Source organism: Cynocephalus volans, chromosome 9 (assembly GCF_027409185.1).
Source record: "Cynocephalus volans isolate mCynVol1 chromosome 9, mCynVol1.pri, whole genome shotgun sequence".
Taxonomy (NCBI): Eukaryota; Metazoa; Chordata; class Mammalia; order Dermoptera; family Cynocephalidae; genus Cynocephalus; species Cynocephalus volans.
Window position 1 is genome coordinate 106813295 of NC_084468.1, and position 13885 is coordinate 106827179.

At 37.3% G+C, this 13885-nt stretch overlaps 1 protein-coding gene across 2 annotated transcripts in view; it reads right to left on the reverse strand.

Moving 5' to 3' along the window:
* Positions 1–13885, reverse strand: part of TRPC3 (transient receptor potential cation channel subfamily C member 3) — a 65068-nt gene that overhangs the window by 29814 nt on the left and 21369 nt on the right. For both annotated transcript variants that reach the window (XM_063108496.1, XM_063108495.1), the window contains exons 3-4: positions 9288–9476; positions 1484–1648 (exon numbers count right to left, since the gene is read on the reverse strand). In XM_063108496.1, the coding sequence (XP_062964566.1) occupies positions 1484–1648; positions 9288–9476 (354 nt within the window). The remainder of the gene's footprint in view (positions 1–1483; positions 1649–9287; positions 9477–13885) is intronic.

A 13885-nucleotide genomic window follows, 5' to 3' on the forward strand; every position in this document is an offset into this window, starting at 1 on the left:
ATATTTTAAAACTTTAAATAACATGAAAAGAAAGTAGCATGCCTATCTTAAAAATGAGATATATGTGGAGAATTCTTGTTATGTTCCCTTTTCGCTATAAGATAGGTCGTATCTGGAAGCTCCAGAAATGGCTCATTTCCCACACTTCCCTTCTCTGCACAGCAGAGTTCACCACACTGTTAGTTGCACTTGTACAAGGGAAGAGAAAAAAGGAGTGCACCCCAAGATTCCTACTTCAAACCAGATGTAATGTTTTAAGTGATTAAGCTACCCTAAGAGACAAACGTTTGTAAACCTGAACTTTCCAATTCATTTCCTCCAGGAAGGGAAATTATTTAGGTGGGATATGATGCTTTGCTTTATTGCATGCTCTCTCACATTATTTATAGTTTTTAGTCTTTAGTGTTTATGTATTTGAAGAATCATAAAGTAGTGTTTCATGATACATAACAAAATAACTTAATTGAGTTATCAAACTTGATCAAAAAGACAAATTTTCTGCTTTAAATTGCATGCGCAACTCAACAATGAAGTAAAATGGATGAATATTCTCACATGTATAGGGTGCTGCAGAGTAAGACTGCTGGGTGAGACTGCTGAACCGGAGTTAACAAATTTCCAGGGTCATTTGCAAGTGGCCTTGACTCATTTTGCCTGAAACTGCCTTGAGCTAAACAAAACCATATTTCAGAATATGAAAACAGGACTAAAGGATCTAAGAACAGCTCTTTCCCTCTGACAGTGCCTTTTATTAACCTAGTACAGGTTCTGTTAGCATGACTTTCCACATCTTGTTTAGGAGATCTCTTAAGCACAACTAAATTTACTCTACACTAGCAAGTTGAGAGGAGAATAAAGGTAGTGAACAAACTGATCCAAGCAAAACTAAATAAACAATCTAAAATATCCAAAACTCCAAACCCCAATTCTACATTTGTTAGAACATTCCAAAAGAACAAATGGCCAGGGAAACCCGACATGCACTTTCTTTGAGATTTTGGATAATATCATTGTTCTCAACTGTGCTGAATACGCCCAGCCTTACATTTCTTCTGACAGGTTCGGGTGAGTCCTAGTTCCCAAGGTAACTGTTTCTTGGTACTACTGCATGCAGTAGGGCTATCTATTCCCCTTTCTTTCCAAAGGCCAGCCAGTCAACGTTCTATTTGCCAAACTGTCGATAGGATCTGAATGAGTGCTAGTTCATTTAAGCAGCTTTTCCTCCTCCGTCTACCATGGGGATTTGATCTTAAACGTCTAACTATTTTATGCCTGTAAATGTGATCTACTCCACTAGCACCAAATCCTTTTTCATCCCTTATTTGAATTGAACCAGTCATTAGAAAGCAGAATCTGTGTTCTTCAGACAATTAACATTCAGGGTAAAACTGATAAAAGCCTTAAGTACAAAGATTTTTCTTCTTTCATCCCAAGGGAAAACGGTACACCAGCCACAAAGGAAATGGGTGTAGAAATCCAGTACCCTGCTGCAAGGTGCGATCCAGTAGCCGATGGCAAGGAATGGAAGGCCCAAGGCCACGACCAGCACAACCAGACACTTGATAGCTATGGTCTGTTCCCGCAGGCCAGAGAGGTTCTCATACCAGATGGTCAAAAGCTGCTGCTGACAGTTGGGGTGAGCCACAAACTGTTGGGAGAAAGAAGAGAGAGAGAGACAGAGAGGGAGAGAGAAAGGAAAGTTACCATGACCACTGTCAACAGTTCAACGACTGAATGCGCGTGCACCCTGAAGATATTAATGCATATTTTTCCAGAATACAGGTACTGCAAAGTTTGGTAATAATCTCCTTTGCCTTCCCTCCATTTTTCAAAGTTGCTTCAGGACTAATGGAAGAACTAACGTGGAAACAAGAGGGTAAAACTGGTGTTGTCCTTAATCAGTTCTTTCTGGAAGAAACCCTCCATAATTCACAAATTCCTCTGTGGAATCTATGTGACATCAGGTTCCTTTTGTGAAAATGTGTCTCATCTTTCTATCTGCCAGCTTACTTGCATTCAGTCTAAAATGGAAAAGAAAAGTTATTTGGTTTATTGTGGACTATAGCTAAAAGAGAAATATGTTATTAAGTTACATGAGCAATCCCTAAAATGCTACATGTATGAAAAATATATACCTGATGTGCCCTATGTGTATGTATGTATTATTACTGCAAATCTGAAAAAGATCTGCAGATAAATCAGTGAACCTGCAGGTATTATGCTGGATGCACACTTGCTCTGCTTCCAAGAACTGGCATCAAATGCCGCTTCCCTGTTATTTCAGGAATCTCTCCTCTTTTCTTATTGCTTCCTCTATCACAGGTCAAAAGAACACAAACATTTATCTCCAGAAGTTCTTTTATAACTGCAATTCTGATCAGGAAAAAAATGAGCAAATTATACTTATTTTTAGCCCTGCCATTTGATTTTTTTGGTTTGTTTTTGTTTTGTCATTTGATTTTACTAAGTCATCTGCCTACATCATTTAGAGGGACTGGGATTTCTTTAAGGCCCTGTCCTTATTTAGGGAGCAGAATATATTTGTAGTCATGACCATGTAAACGGCCCTATGCCAAAAGATGCCCCTGGTAGCTAGATATGCCTTTCTTTGAATGGCCAGGTGGGCTTTGTCCAAGCTTAGTAATTATTAAGAGTCATTCAAAAATCAACTATGAGTGCTAACGTATTTCTAAAAAGGAGTTTTTAGCAACACAAAAATCAAGGTATCACTGTCTTCTAAAAAACAATAAACAATAATAATGAACCTGTTAGGAAGTACCCATGAAATATTTTTGAGGAGTTTGAGAGGCGAAGTGAGCAGCTGTAGTTCCCACTGGTCAAAGGGTTCCACTTTAATTAAGTTCTACTTAATGACTAATAATTCTTAGTAATTCCAGGCAAGTCTTCAAGTTATTTGGCTATTTGCCAACAGCACGCCTGAAAGGAAATGAATGGCTTTCCCCTCATTGGTGCATAGTTTCCCATCAGCAAATTTAATTTTTTTTAAAAAGTCCCATCTCCCAGGGTGGGCAATGGAGGCACAATTTCCCCAAATTCCCACTGCTGCTCCCTGTGTGCAGCCACCCTCAGGGAAGTCCACTGGTGATCACTCTGGCACCCGTTCCTGTGCCACTGTGCAGGACAGAGATGGTAAGAATGCACTTACAAATATTAGATTTAAAATACTTAACTGATTATTGCAATAATACTAACTAGTGGTGTTTGGGGAATTTAAATACTAAAAGAAGATGCTATTTTTTCCTGTTTGATGGCACAATGTGCAACACATATTCTTATGAACTGAACATTTATGTCCCCCTCAAATTCAAATGTTGAAATCCTATCTCCCAGTGTATTAGGAGGTGATGCTTTGGGAAGGTAATTAGGTCATGAAGGTGGAGCCCTCATGAATGGGATTAGTGCCCTTATGAAAGTGACCTCAGTGAGCTCTTTTGCCCTCTTTCCACCAAGTGAGGACACAAAAAGAAGTCAGCAGTCTGCAACCCAAAAGACAGCCCTCACCAGAACCTGACCATGCTGACACGCCAATCTCAGACTTCCAGTCCAGAACTGTGGGAAAATAAATTTCTGTTCTTATAAATTACCCAGTCTCAAGTATTCTGTTATAGCAGCACAAATGGACTAAGACACTTATCTTTCTTAGGTTTTAAACTCTTGAGGACAGGAATATATATATATATATATTATATAGGTGGCTGGCTAATACAAGGATCAGAATTCATGAGCTTGGTGTTATAAGGCTGCGCTCTAACCATCTGAACTCACTGGCCAGCTGAGGATGGGAATATTAATGTTTTATGGGGTTTTTTTGTTTTGTTTTTAGGTTTTTTAAAAAGACGACCGGTAAGGGAATCTTAACCTTTGGTTTGGTGTCGTCAGCACCACGCTCAGCCAGTGAGCGCACCGGCCATCCCTATATAGGATCGGAACCCATGGCCTTGGTGTTATCAGCACCGCACTCTCCCAAGTGAGCCACAGGCCGGCCTGGAAATATTAAAGTTTTAATATGGCTCCCTTTTCCTCCTCTTCCTCCTCCTTGGGTTAATCTTTAAATTTGTAGATGTGCTTTATGGCATTAATTAAATCTGTATAAAAATTGCACAGCTTCAAAGACTTAATGGAAATCAATCCTTTCCATAAAGCATACATGTGATGATCAATCTTTGACTTGTACAGTACAGAGAAAACACTTACTATATGTTAAATAGACAAAATTGTGGTGTTTACATTTTACTTGTCTACACTTTAAAATTCAGCTTAACAGGTATATGTTCTACACTACTACCACATGGCATCTGTTGACTCTTTTTAAGCCACACAAACAGATTTCCATCTAATAATTGAAAATCCTAATACAAGTACACAAGGAACATTTAAAAAAAGAAAATAAAACCAATACAGTAACAGCAAGTGAAGGCAAAAAAGCTAATCCCTCTAGGAGATGAGTTTTGCTCTTTTCAGTGACTTCAGAATAGGGCAGTGACCTTTATCACTGTTTTACCTCCTGAATTATCTCCTTATTCTGCCACACCAGTCCTCCTAGCAAGCTGGATAAAACTATGCTGTTTCCCAACTTCAATAGACCAGCAAATTGAAGTCATTACAAAAATAGTACCTTTACTTGAGGTTTTCTGATTTAAGGGGAGAATGCTTGACACAAGAAAATCTGAATCTTTCAATGGAACAAAACTACCATAGCATTCAGAACAAACTCTTTTTTCCCTGACAAATAACTAATAGATTGTAAACCAAACCACCAATCAGAGCAGGCTATGGAAACAAGTAAATAATTCTAAACTTAAAAAAAATGCATATTACACTGTTTTTTCATCAAATCAGCCTTCACAAAAACTGTCTTCATGAGAATACTGTTGTGTAAAAACATGGAACACTCTGTTTTTGTTTTTAATGATATTTTAGAGCCATAGTTCATACAATCTAAAAGAAAATATTCTTGTGAATAAAAACTAGACAATTCAACTTCTTTTTAAGGTTCATTGAATTGTGAAATAATAAGCCAAAAACCTTGTACAGGTTTTCTGGATTTTTTACTTTACTGAGTACAAAATGCTCTGTTCTCTTGGTGCCTGAGCACAATCCAGGGTAAGAGGCTACATAGTGCAGGACTCAGGACTACACAGGCCAGAACATGCACCCCAAAGTCTCTGTAGTATATTTACCACTCTTTTATTGCATTTGTTAAGTTCTGGGCATTCCCCGCATACTTTCTGCACAGAAAATTGGATACACAATGGATAATTTTCTGCATTTATATTACTGCATGTCTTTTTTCTCAGATGATTGTTCTACAGTTAAACCTAATATCTAATTAAACTATTTTCCTGTGAAGGCAACAGGAGATCTGGGAGGAAGAACTCAGGAAATGTTCTCCTCCTCTTTCTTGAGAGCCCAGTTTTCCAGATTAAATGGTCTACCAAGTTCTAACATCTTTTGTCAAGAACTCTCTCACCATAAGCATGCATCACTATGAAGTAGGCAGAACTCTCATTATTTCTATGGGGGTTAGGAGGTTGACGTTTGGCTTCACATCACGAAGCAGGACAGAGGTACAATGAGAATTAGACCTCAAGATATTTTGGGGGGCAAACTAGTTGATCAAAATTAGTGTTTTTGCCTGAAAGTTAATCTTCTTGTATCCATTTTTAGAAGATCAAATTTCATCTTCGACTCTATTTTAATTCTCTTTTTGAAGAGTAATGTGGCTATATCTACAAATAGTAAAAGTGTTTATCGATCTTCCCACTTTATTAATTACTTAGAAATCCCTCAGAAATGATACTAGGATGAATAATCTTCAAAATCCACACCTTGATAGAAAATATGCAAGCATACAATTGCCCATTTCAGCAGCATTGAGAATTATAATTTTTTATTCTTTGATAATTTGAGAGAGGGCAAATGGTATTTGTACATTGATATACATTTACTGCTCGAGGATTTGAAAAATTTAAATGTGTTTTTTAGCTGTTTGAATTTTCTCTTCTGTGAATTACCTATTCAAAATCTTTGCTAATTTTTAAATAGGGCTCTGGATGTTTTCCTTATAAGTTTTTTTGAGCTCTTTGGATATTAACAATATCAATCCCTTGTAAATTGTAATTGAGAAAAACATTTTTCCAAGTTAACACTTCAATTTTTTTTGTTTGATTTTTTTTTTTTGATCTTTCTGATATACAGAGGTTTCAAGTTGTAAGTGGCCACTTTATTTATATGTTTGTTTTGAGATTTCTTCTACTGCTTTTATATTTGAAAGCCCTTTCCCACAAAACATTAAATTCATGGCCATCTATATCCTACTTTGGTCTTTTGGATTTTTATTTTCTGGATTAAATGCCATTGAGCTCTGTAAGGCCTGGATTGAACTCCTGCTTTGATTCCTAGGGAAGACCTGAGCTCTGGGAACTCCGTGCCCAGATAGAAGCCAACAGACTCAGAACCAGAAGTGGGAGTAGATCTTGGACAGGTAGCAGAAGAAAGACTTCCTGAGTCTCACATGGGCCTAAATGGCTTACCATTACATAAAACTGGTTTCCTTGGTGGAATGATGAGTTAATTGGAATAAATATGAGTTTATTATGTTATTGGGGTGAAAAGTCCTTAGCATATAAAGTTATTTTAAAATCCCAATGGCTTGCATATAGCTGTAAATTACCTCTATGCCACAGTGGATAGAGCTCACACATCTTTATAAGCCAAGAGGTAGTTTTGCTTAGGGACTAGAAATGAGATAGTAGAAGGAGGAAGCAGAAGAAGTGAGTGAGGGTGATATTTTTCCTCCTTGCTAGAGGGGAAATGGTTGAATGTTGAGTGAAAATGAAGGAAGCCTGAGAGAGAGAGAGAAAAAGAGAGAGAGAGAGAGAATTAATTGGGGCTTTTTTAGGTATTCCAGAAAATTATGGACATCTATTCAGTAAAGATTCCAAATCAAAGACTTTATATTCCCCTTTATAGCATAAAACAAACAAAACCAGAAATGCTTGCAAAGTACTAAATCTCCTTTCAGTTCTAAATACTTTTTTTTTTTTTTTTTTTGGTCCTGGTGGTTGACTGACAGCAAATTTATTTTAATGACACCTCATACATTGTAACTTACACAGCAATTTATTTAAAATTAATATGCAGGAAGACATTCACTCGACAAGACAGTTTGGTTAACAGAAGCACATCTGCAGATGAACTGTCTCTGCTAATATGACACTTTCAAAGCACTGATAAAAAACCAGTGACAACTGAAATCAATTCTCTCTTCTCAGGTGCCAGAAAGAAGACATACATACTGCAAGATGTGTGAATATGTCCAGTTTTCTAAAAATGGTTTACTATCAATCTTGTTCAAAATGATCTTTTTCAACAACACGGTCAAGAGTTCGGATCCCCATACTGGCCAGCCTCTACTCCCCCCCCCCCCAAAAAAAAGAACATAAAAAATAAAATTATCTTTCTCTCCCAACATAGCAAAACCTCAACCAGAAAAATGCTCTGAAAGGAGGGCATTCTAGCCAACTTAATTCTCTTGTAACTAATAATTTCCGTGAAAAGTTATTTTATGTAAATCTTTACCGAGAATCTTAACATTTGACTGTCTTGTTAAGTAGAGGGGAGATCTTCATTAATGGCTGACCAAAAGCTTGTGAGCGCTACATGTGGAAGTTCTCTACGTTGTGGCAGAGGGGTGAGTGTGTGTGTGTGTCTCCATTTTCACTAGCAGCTAGGGTGCAATCATTGGCTTAAGTTCCACCAGTCAGAGGCATATGGCAGGCCTCTGATTTGGAAGGGGCATATGACAACAGTCAGGACTCAGGGCATCCTTTCTGCGGTGCAGGAGCCAGCTATCTGCGAAGGCAGAACTGTTCTGTTTAGGCCACAGAAACTCCCTTAGCAGGTCAGTTCTGGGCCTGGCTCTGGGTGCAGTTTCTGGAAGCACAGCTTAGATAAGCTTGTTCCTTCACCACTCCTTAAGATTCCATGAGCTTCTTAACACCTTTTACTAAATTCCTTCCTGCTTAGATTGGCTGTGGTCTGCTACTAAGGACTGGAACCAGTACTATGAACATGAAATCTGTCTTTGATGACTGAGGACTGAACTCATACTGAGTATCTATTTTCATAATGCAGAAATGTTATTAGCTAATACTTATTGAGCAATCATCATGTACTATTCTGTGCTAATTATTTTATCTACACTATCTCATGTAATCCTCAAGCAACTGAATGAGTAGACACTATTATTGTCCCCACTTTACAAACAAGCAGACTGAGGCTTAGATAGTTAGGTGACTTGCCCTCGGTCACACAGGTTAACAGGTGGTAAGGTCAGAATTTAAACGCTTGCAGATTGACCTGAGTGCCTGTCCTCCTAAGCACCATGCCACACTGCAGGAAGGACAAAAGACTCAGTTGCACATAGATTGACCAGTTCATAAAACAAGATCTATTCCTGATAGCTTACTCCTTTGTGATTGATCAGCTTCTCTTAAAGTAGAAAAAAATCTCAGTTTTTACATATCTAACATATATAAACTGTTGGACTTTGGATAACTCAGCTTTTTATCATAGTAAAACATCATAACTACAATTTTCATGAATTATTTTAAAACCCCATACACGTTAACAAATAGATACACATAACAGTTTTTCTGCAGTAATCAGAGTAAAAAAAAATCATAATTTTTATTTCTGCCACATACATGACCAGCTCCTTAGCTGTGACATTTGACATGCCATTTAAGCTAGGTGAACCTCAGTTTCCTTGTAGAATAAAAACTTCATCATCTATCTTACCGATTTTATAAGTAAAATGAATATAACATAGGCTTGCTGCAAGAATTAACATGAAAATATTTGTAACAGTGCCTTACAAAAATGTATACAAGTAACAGATATTATTAATTCTATTGTAAAAAACAGTTTACAGAGTGCTTTTGCATATTTTAATCCGTTTAAATCCCACCAAAACCCTGAGATAAATAAAGGATATTATCCTCCTTTTCTATGAGGAAACTGAAATATAAAGAAGATTTATGACTTATCCAAGGTCCCACAATGGGTAAAAAGTGGAGAGGATCAGAAGCTAAACATTAACTTGCAACTTAGCATGACTCTTAATCTCTTTCACAAAGAAAGATAATTCTTCTATCAATAGCACCTATTCTTCTTGTTTAAAAAAATTTCCTGGGATGATGACATAGCTGATACTATATGTTTACTCTAATATGGTGCTGCTGGATGAGACTGAGCCCACTCACCTTTTTGACTTCGTACTTAATGGCGAGTTTTACACGACTCAGTGACGCTTTATGCCTGTGCACCTCCAGAGGCTCCGCTGATTCCAGGTCTCCATTCAGAATGGCTTCTACCTCTTCTGAGTCTCGGCAGAGATCCAGCACACCCACCACAAAGTCTTTGCATTGCATGGAGAGCTTCCGATAGTCATTCTAAAAACAAGAGAATTTGTGTTTAATACAAAGAATTTGTTCTAATTTAATGGAATGTGTTTAGGATATGTGTGAATTAGAAAAAAGTATCCCTTCCTCTGGGTAGAAAGCTGTACTCCTTCCCTGGATGCAAGACTTGTCGAGTTAGAGACAGGCTGGATTTGCCTCCACCCATCCCCTTAACTAGGTTCCCTTCTGCAACCTGCCCAACCATATGAGACAGCTCTGAAAATGGTATGCACATGATCTCACTAATATGTGGAATCTAAAGAAAGTCAAACTCATACAAGTAGAGAATGGACTGGTGGTTACCAGAGGCTGGGGAGTGGGGGTAGGGAATGCGGAGGTACTGGTCAAAGGGTTCAAATTTTCAGTTAGACAGGAGGAATAGCAAGGTGACTACAGTTATAACAATGTATTGTATATTTCTAATTTGCTAAGAGAGTAAATTTCAAATGTCTCACCACAAAAAATGATAAGTTAGTGAAGTGATGTATATGTTAATTTGCTTGATTTAATCATTCCACACTGTATACATATACCACATTACATGGTACCCGTAAGTATAAACAATTATTATTTATCAATTAAAATTTTTTAAAATTTACTCCAAAAAAAAATATGCACATAAGTCAGTGGTTTGTATTAAGCGATGCTGGCTAAATGATGATACTGAAAGACTAAAGAATGAAAAAGAGTATCTCTTTCATACAAACAACTGTTCTTTTAAAGCCAAAACAAGGACCATTTCTATAATGGAAATTTTTCTAAAATGGCAATTTGACATAGAAGATTGACTATATGTGAAAAGAATTTGTCCAGTTTACTATCCCTTGCCTTGTAGCAGGCATTATTTCTCCAAGTGTAGTCCTCAGACCAGCAGCATCAACACCTTCTGAAAATGTGTTAGAAATACAAATTCTCTGACCTGCCCCAGACATCCTGATTTAGAAACTGAGGAAGGGCCCAGTGATCCGTGTTATAATACACACTTCTGGTGATTCTGATACATGGTAAAGTTTGAGAAAGACTGGTTTATAGTGAATGTAAAGAGGTGAATAGGTACCAACCCTTACAGAGAGGGTTTTTTCCTTGTTTGTCTGAAGGACGTGTTATCATGCCCTGCAGAACTGGAAGGAGAGTAATGTCTGATTATGTGTAATTGAATTCTCAAGGGTGACAGAACATCAATACCTGAGAGAAAATTTTCCAGGCTACTGGAACTAACACCTTGCTAAAAATAATCTGTGAATCTCCCATTTCACTTGCATATTTATATATTGCCATGGACTGGTATAAGAAAGTCAGTTGGTAGCATTCCCTATTACCTTCTGAATGAAGCTCTATTTCTAGCCCATTGGTTCCAGTCCAGGTGTCAATGACTGTCCCTTGGGAAAGGGTTTCACTTTCAGAAACCCCAGTTCTACTTCTATGTCTTTCACTAAAACTCTAGCCCATTATGAAAGTTAATCAGATAATCATTTAATTTAGTACACTTGAGGAAATAGAATTCTTCATTTCAATATGTTCTGAGACACTGCATGTGTCTATGTAACTAAGTATTTCTTGGCATAACCAAGTAACACCTAGCACAGCAAAATTTCTGGGCTTCCAAAAATCATACTTTAAAATACATGAAGAACTCCGATTTTTTTCACTTAAATAATTAGTTTGATTTAATGAGCAAAACCACATCACCAAGTAAAATAAATAAGAAGAGGGAGACTGATTAAATGCTACACAGACTAGAATAGTTTCCATTTCAGATATCAGAAATTCAGGTAAAGAAGAGTTATAGTTAATCCTTTTCCCCTCATAAGGGAACAGATAAAATGAATAAAACTTCAGTCTTTGGTTTCCATTCAAGTTGGTACCCTACAACTGGTAAAATTAATAAAATGTTCAGTCTCTGGTTTCTATGCAGAGCATCAGTTAAATATCCATCTGCCTTCATTCCTAAAAGATTAATGAAATATTTTATTATAGCATCCAGAAGAAGTATTAAATCCACGCCTGTTTCCATATAAAGCTCCCCTTTTAATACAATTTTGTAGATGAAATTTCCTCATGTTATTCTTCAGTTCAGACTGTTCTGTAAGATTTGGTACAACATAGGATGGCCATTTCTCCACTCATCAGAAATAAAAGAGGCTACTTTCCATGCTTTGAAAAAAACTCAGCACCCACTTCTGCAGCAATACCTGAATAATGACTCATTACCTTTAAAAATTAAAATCTGTAAATAATCCAGTTTTAAAGAAAGGTGTGCATTTTTTTTTCACATCTACTGGAAGATCAGTCAAGAAACAAAAAATTCATAATCATACAAGTTGCAAGGATAATACGTTGTTGTCATAACAATTTAAACATTTCCTGCTGGATGCAGACTGTTGTCCAAGTGAAGAAAGTAATCAAAACCAGAGATAATAGCGAGTTCTTTTATTACAGTAATTGGCTACCATTTTTTAAACATATGCAGAGCTGCCAGGGAAAGATGGCATGCTCTAGCTAAAGACAGCCTCTCCTTAGCTGCAAAAGCAACTATCTAAAGCCTGTATTGACTATTAGTTCCACCATGAAGTCCTGCCTCATGTTACCTCACAGCTCAGACCATTTTCTAATAATTTTCTTTCAATTTAGTTTTGATTAATGGTCTTCATTGTACCACTCATCCGTTACCATGGCCCTCCACAAAGTTAGCAGGTGGACCTACTACACATGTTACTCAGCAGGAACTCGAAACCTGCTCAAGCCAGAGGAAGAACAATGAAGTTCCGTCTTCACAACCTGTCTACAGGTTTTGGTACATTCCTTTTAATGTGCATGGTTTAATCTCTATTCCAATCCCTTTTTATCCTTAAGAGGAAAATTGAAATTCAACTCTAAGCAGGCTTGGTTCTGTCAGGTCTTACCCTAATAACAAAAGAGGTAAGATGGTGTAGTGGTTAAAAGCATAGAATCTGAAACTAGACTTCCTGGGCTCAAATACTGCTTCTAGCACTTACTAGCTGTGTGACCTTGTGGAACTTACTTAACCTCTCTGATGAGAATAATCTTACCTAATATTGGTACTCTGAGGATTAAATGCTTAGAGAATGCCTGGTATACATTAAGCACTACAGAAGCGCTTCAATATTACCAAGTACATTATGTTAGATATAATACCTAGGACTGGGATCCAAGACACTCAAATCTAGGCTTAGCAGATGGGAACTTGGCTATAGCTCTTGTTTTCTCATTTGTAAAATGAGAGGTATGTACAACCAGATGATTTCTAGAGTATCTTCCTGCTATAAAATGTTTTCTTCTTTTGAATTATATTCATTTTCTTTTTCCTTACAGCTCTACTGTGATATAAGTTAAAACTGCTTTTCTACTTTAATAGAGAAAAGCAAGGAAGGCAAAAGGCTTTAAAAAAAAAATACATCACTGACTCAGTCAAAATTAGGAAGTTTCAATCTTCATTCTCACAGCATAGTAAATGACCGCTTCGCTGCTTAATAAATGACTGGCTTCCTTGCCACTGACATTTGGAGGAACAGACCTAGAGTCCATCCTCTCCAATATTCTGTTTCTCAGAATAGTTTCAGACAGCATTTGCACATCCAAAATATTTCTTAAACCTGTCACCGAGCTGTCTTCCATTAATTTATCTAAATCTATGTCCTAGAATGTTCAACTTCTTAAGGGTAATGACCTTCACATGTTTCCAGCACCAGGCCTACTATATTCATCAAAGAACTTTGAAAACTGCATGGCTGAGAATCTTCTCCGAAGCACCTAATGATGGCAATTTGAAGGGTGAGACCCTAGATATTACAGGTCATTGATAAGATAAAATAGGCATAGATATCTGAAAAGGAAAAAAAAAACTTTTTTCACTAGGGAACACATTTTTTCATTTCAAGGCTAGTACTTTGAGCTCAAAGTCCCTATGGAAACAATATAGTGAACACCATGGAACAGGGCAAATTAGGTTACCTACCTGCCTCAGAAATGAGCTTTACTTCCACTGCCCTTTCAGACTCAGAGGCTCTGGGTCACTGCCATGAAAGCACTATTTTCTCTGTCTGTCTAAAGCCCTGGCAGATGGACATGAGCAAGGGATGACAGGGCAAAGAGGTAGGCAGATAGGAAAAAATCAAGGACAGGTAAGAATAGGAAGGAAAGGCACATTCAATTAGGAGAGAAAGACTCACACTCCTTAGAGACTATAACTTCTGAAGAGCTGTCCTAATTTTGGCTCAGAGAGGGTTATGCTACCAAGTGCCTGTCATATAATCCCAGAAGAGGAAATTATCACATTTAGATGATTTTGCATATCTTTAGATATTTGACAGCTTCATGGATGTCCTCTTGAATCTAGTTGTATTTTCACCTCTTTCTGCCTCTTTACTTGTGATATGTTC